The 5,935-nt window shown below is 42.2% G+C and overlaps 1 protein-coding gene across 1 annotated transcript in view; it reads left to right on the top strand.

Moving 5' to 3' along the window:
- The first annotated feature begins 1,005 nt into the window (after window positions 1-1,005).
- The window catches only part of MINDY4B (MINDY family member 4B), a 35,598-nt gene continuing 30,668 nt past the window's right edge, over window positions 1,006-5,935 (top strand). Inside the window, exons 1-3 of the mRNA XM_081803892.1 lie at window positions 1,006-1,112; window positions 1,333-1,360; window positions 3,009-3,176. Coding sequence (XP_081660018.1) covers window positions 1,006-1,112; window positions 1,333-1,360; window positions 3,009-3,176 — 303 coding nt within the window. The remainder of the gene's footprint in view (window positions 1,113-1,332; window positions 1,361-3,008; window positions 3,177-5,935) is intronic.

Genomic DNA, 5,935 nt, shown 5'->3' with positions numbered 1-5,935 from the left:
ACAAGTCTGAAATGGGCAGGGCACTTCTCTGGCTGGAGACTCAGAGAAGAGTTGACGCTGCACTCTTGAATCTGAAGACTATTTAGAGGCAGAGTCCTTCTTCCTCGGGAGACCTGAGTCTTTTCTCTTAAGGCCTTCAGCTGATTGGTTGAGGTCCAACCTCATTTTGAAGTATACACCACTTTACTCAAAATCTACCATTTAAATGTTAAGCACATCTAAAAAAACAAACAAACAACAACAACAACAAAACCTTCATAGCAACATCGAGATTGGTGTTTGACCAAAAACTGGGTTCCGTAGCCTAACAAGACGACACATAAAATTAACCATCACAACAATGAATAGTCATTATTATGCCAGTTATTGCAGCTACATTTCCTTCAGCCAATAGGACATGACATCATTTTATACCTCTCCCTGAAACAAATCAAACCAGTCCTTCTTCAAACTGTGTGCAAGATTTCTGTGTACTACGTCAAACATTTGTTGTCCAGTTTCTTCCTTCACCTACATATGATCCAACAGTAGTAGATACAGTTTTTAGATATCAACAGGATGGCTTTTACCCCTGCCCACCCCGCCCCCCGGCTAAGTGGCTAAGTATTTCTATACCACAAACATGTCCACAGAAGCATGACAGCATAAAGTACTATCACGTTCCACCAGGATGGTATCCTTCGTCAATTAAATTATCCCATTGCTTTAATACAGAGAAGTAATTGCAATCCTTTTGTTTATAAATCTGCATCTTGGATTAAACATTCATGGTGTCTATACAGGGAAGAATACACAAAGTATTCCACCTCTAATGAAAGTTGAATGGTGATCTGATAGCAGGGGCTTACAGAGAGCACAGAGCAGAAACTGTGTGGTGTCACCTACTTGCTGGTCAGAAGTCGGGGCTGCCCTCCAGCTGGCCAGCGTCTCGCTTCCCCACTGCCAGACCTCTCTCTTCCAACCTAACAACTCCCTTCTTCAGTTCCCCACCTTCCCCAAAGGACTATGCAAGTCCCGGACCAGGAACAATGCTCCCGGGAGCTGGATTTGGAGGAAATAACCAGGAAAATTTCATTTCTTGACAAATGGCGGCAAATCTTTAGTTGTCACAGGTAAGATGTTCTTGTTCTCTCGTTTCTCTAGAACCAGAGGGATTTCAGGTATTTAAGTAATCAGCTTTTTATGCTCGCTACATGAGAAGTCTCCATTATAGATTTACATTTAAGATGCTTCATTTGTGGAGAGAGTCTTTGCTAGCAAGGTTGGGTTTGAGGAGGTTTGAGGGTTGAATGGATTGAGTAATTTACTTGATGTTTTCTCTCTCATTTATAGGTTGGGAACCAGTAATACAACTCTTCAGGTAATTACTTTTCTCAAAACCAATGTGTTTTCCTCTAGTTGCTTCTTTGAACAATCACATTAATGGCATAATCTGCATTTATTCTATGCACATAATGTCACTCAGGCACCCGGCATTTAACGTGTGAACACATAAAACTAGAAAGCCCGTTGAAATCTTTTCTTGTGCTTTCTTTTTCCATAAAAATCTCTTCCTACTTTTAAGTACTTTTCATCATTAAGAGTACCATATGGTTATTATTTCAGAAAAAAGTAATATTAGAATCTAGAGTTCTTACACTTGTGAAATAACACTAGATTCTGACATCCAAGTGCTTCACTGTTCTTGAAGAAAAGTAATTTTGAAAGTAGCTATCATCTTTATTCAGCTTCTGAAAAACTGTTTTCCTTCATCATTTTCAAATAAGGCAAAGGTGACTGAATTCAGGTGTTACTAGGTATTTTAAAATCTGTTATACGATATAAGATGAAAGATGTTTTTTATCTCCTGTAACCTGAAAAGGTTACAAGGTAATGAACTTGGTATTTCAGATATTAATTCAATCTCTGAACAAACACAGCACAAAATGTGAGGGTGATTTTCCTGGCACTAATATATGATATGATCAAACAACTGAATTATTAATATTTTAACTGTAACTTTAAAGCATCTTCCTCCAAGTAACCTGTCATCAAAAGCCTTATTTGTGCTAAAACTTTCGTAACCACAGTCTAAATTAGAATTTAATGCTTCCATTTTAGTCTTAGAAGTATTAAGTGGAAATAGCTACCATTTGGGAGAATAGAATATTCAAAAGATAAAACTATCTTTGAAAGGAAAAAAATAAATAAATGTCAAGTTACGCTTTGTACAAGGTGAGGGAAACCCATCGCTACAAATGTAAAGATTTTCCATTTGGTTTACAGAATGCATCGTATCACAACAGTAGTCTGCAATTTGGATGCTGTGTTACTGAGATAAGAAAGTATCTTAGCCTCTAGGAATCCAGAGAACTAAGAAGGCAGTTTCCTTCATGTTTCAGCCTCCGAAAGGGCAGATTTGTTTCACGACATTAGTATAGAAGTTAGGTAAATTGGAAGAAGACTTGATGCTAACATTTTTAAATGCCGTAAGAATCAGTCAAAAAAAGTAAAAAATAGATTTTTTTTTCTTAAAGGTAGGGGATGGATTTTTTAAAGAAACAAATTATTATAACTCACTTATTAGGGAGCAGGAATCTGAGAGAATTAAAAGGAGGTAACCTGACTTCATTTACTGGCCAGTTAACTACACAGGGAGGAATACCTCACATAGACTGAAAAGATTCATTGATTGTTGATAAAATGTTGTCTTCTCAAAACAAGAGACAGTCACATTTACATTCTTCTCTAAACATAACTTCAAGTCAAGGTCTTGATAGCATTAATTATGTTTCCATAGTTACATTTAACCTCTCCCAGTCACATAAAACTTATGAGAAACCCCTTTGACACAGACATCGGGATTTTTCTGCCTCTTTTATTGCTATTTATCACAATTTTCAGATGTCTGTAAAAGGGAGACAATATTTTCTGAACACTGCTATTTCAGAGAGAAAGACAGAGAAGGGGGAAACCAGGTCATCACCAGCTCTGTTTGCTTTGTTTTTTGGTGGTGATATTTTACACAGAATCATGGAGGCAACCATACATCTGCTGATGAAACTGAAGATAGAACAGGAATACCTCAGCCCAAAGGACAAGGACATTTGCCACCAAGTAGCCTTTGTTCTGTCCCCAAACCCTCTATCATCTCTTCAAAATCCGGCGGCTTTCCTATCTCCCTGGCAATGGCCACGGTAAGTATAGCTTGTCAATTAAACATGAAAGGAAACGTAATCTTCCCCAAACAACAAGGCTGGGGAATCTTATCTGCTGTCATGTGAGAGTATTATTGGAGATAAGACTACAGACGGTTGTGATTGGTAAAAGGAGAATATAATTAAAATGACTTATTTATGGTATTTTTCAAGGACATCGGTGACGTTACAATCTTTTCCTCCCAAACTCGGAGAGTCTCTAGTCACTTCCTTGGTCTGCCGATTACCTTTGAGGGAGTGAGGGAGTTGAATTCCAACAAATCACTTTATAAGGTAAGATAGGACAGGTGACGAGTGCTGCCAACCACTCACAGAAAGCCATGTCGCTGTGTGAGGCAGGGCCCTGTCCTGTGCCGGGCCTGGTGCCGGGGCAAGGAGCTGATCTCAGGAAATGCTTTTCTGGGGCTGCCAACTAACAGGCAGATTTGAAAAGAACCTGACATTGAGGATTCAAGTGGATCTGGAAGCTCCTGGTTCTGTGGACCATTTGCTCCATTCCAAACCGGATGCGTAGGGGCAAAGGGCTACGGCAGAGACCTAGCAAGGAGGTGAACTGGCAGACAAGCCAGGGCTGGAGCCAATGCCTTGGCAATGGACCAAAGGCCCAGCTGTCAAAGTCAAAGAGGCATGATTGGGAACTGGGGAAGCTAAGCCCTGGGTCAAGCCAGGGGGAAAGGACCAGCTAGAGTGAGAGATCCCTTCGACTGGATTGCCTCCAAGATAGTTCTCTCAGTCATAGTGAGACTCGGGACAATTTCTTCTCAGGACCTTCACACTGACACTTTAACTTGCACACTGTATCCTGGAGCCTCAGGCAGAGACTTTTCCTGGGGGCCCCAAGAACAAGAATTGGAAGCAGCACTTCCTGAGGGCATGCTGCCCTACACCTGGGCAAGCTTGCAGAAAGCACCCAGGACCAGACTGGTCACCTGGGCGAAAACCAATAGCACTTGCCCTGTAGTAGGCCTTCCTTGTACGTTACAGTTCCACAGTCCGTGCACTGCACACAGGGTTCCTGCTGAGAGGGGTGAGTGGGGCTTGGAACCCCTGCTGGGGACACCATCCAGTCTCCACCTGCTTTTTGAGTTGGCCCTGACTGCAGTATTTCCAGCCCTGAATATCACCTTTCCTTACGGTCCTCATGTATAGGGACCAAGCCCCCACGTTCTTTTTTATCAGACATGTCCTCACTGGCTTCATAGAGCACCTCTCTTTCCTGTCATATTTGCAGTATAAATGGACTGGGAGGCCCACCGTTCTTTCTCATTATCACAAATCTTTCTGCCTCAATCCACCTTCCCTCTTTTGCTCAAAGGCCGGATGTCACAGGAAGATCGGTCAGCCGGGGTCTCATGAGATGACGTGCTTGCTCATGGGCCTTACAGCCCCTGGATGGTGCCTTAACTCGTGTCTTAGGTGTCTAGTGAGTGGCTTGCCTTTCAGGGAATGAAGACAGGCGATGAACGTGGGCTCCTGCTCGAGTTTCCAGCCTCAGTGATTATTCTGCCTATGCTGTGCCATAGAACCATAAGTTAGAGTAACTATCTGTATTTTACTGGACAAGATAATGTTTTTAACAAAGCATCTTTAGTAAGAATGTCTTCCTGGCTCTGTAATGAATTTCTATGTAAATTTTGGAATTTACACGTATCTGGAAATTAGACTACCTTTCCTATGAAAAAAGAGAAAGGGGCACCTGGGTGGCTCAGTCGTTAAGCGTCTGCCTTCAGCTCAGGTCATGATCTCAGGGTCCTGGGATCGAGCCCCGCATCGGGCTCCCTGCTCGGCGGGAAGCCTGCTTCTCCCTCTCCCACTCCCCCTGCTTGTGTTCCTGCTCTCGCTGTCTCTCTCTGTCAAATAAATAAAATCTTTAAAAAAAAGAGAGAGAAAGACCATGGATCTATATCAGTATTTGCCCATATATGCTTACAGAACTTCCAGAAGCAATTGTGGAATGTAACAGTGGAGGGAAAGAGTGGGGTAGGAGACACGGGTGGGAGGGAGTCTTCTCTGAGTGTACCTTTTTGTACTCTCTGGATTTGGAACCATGTGAATGTGCAATCTATTTTTAAAAACACACATAGAAATTTTAAAAACAGGGAAAAAAAAGCATCACAGATGCATTCACAGATGTTTCCAAAGTCTTCTAGTCTCTCTTTATATTGTGGAAGCAAGAGAGCCTGGGTCTGAATTCCCCCACTTATCTACAGACACAAACGTGGTGTGATTGCAGACCTCCCCCATGACTTTTCCAAGGTAATTCTCTCCCTTTGGAAAATCCTGGGGGACAAAAGAATCAGACCACTCTAGCCTGAACCGGAGTTGATGGAGTGTTAAGGAAGTCCCAGAAGTGCAGATAATTGATTTTTTTCTTGGAAAAAAAAAAAAAAAAGAATTTGGACTTATTCCCATTATGTGGGCCAGATGATAGTGTGTCCTTTAAATAGCAATAGCATTAATTAAACACACCCTGGGATTTTGAGATGCTGAGCCTTGGGATTCTGAATATGTGTATTCCAGGGAGGTGGTTTGGAAGCTTGACCAATTCTAATCGATGTTTCGGTGCAGCCGCCTGGCAAATTATCAGAGCTATTGAATCCTAATACTCACTTGAGAGTGCCTTTTGTTGTCATTCTGCCGTTCTCTTTTCCCTCCTCTGTTTGGGGTAGGGATGCCTGGGATTTCCCGACTTTGGCACACACTCTTTGCTGGGAATCTGCTGAGAAAGGTGGGGGGGG

The sequence above is a fragment of the Leptonychotes weddellii genome, chromosome 1 (assembly GCF_054177405.1).
Source record: "Leptonychotes weddellii isolate Sample4059 chromosome 1, ASM5417740v2, whole genome shotgun sequence".
Taxonomy (NCBI): Eukaryota; Metazoa; Chordata; class Mammalia; order Carnivora; family Phocidae; genus Leptonychotes; species Leptonychotes weddellii.
Note: the sequence above shows the minus strand (reverse complement) of the source record. Positions and strands in the feature narration are given on the sequence as shown.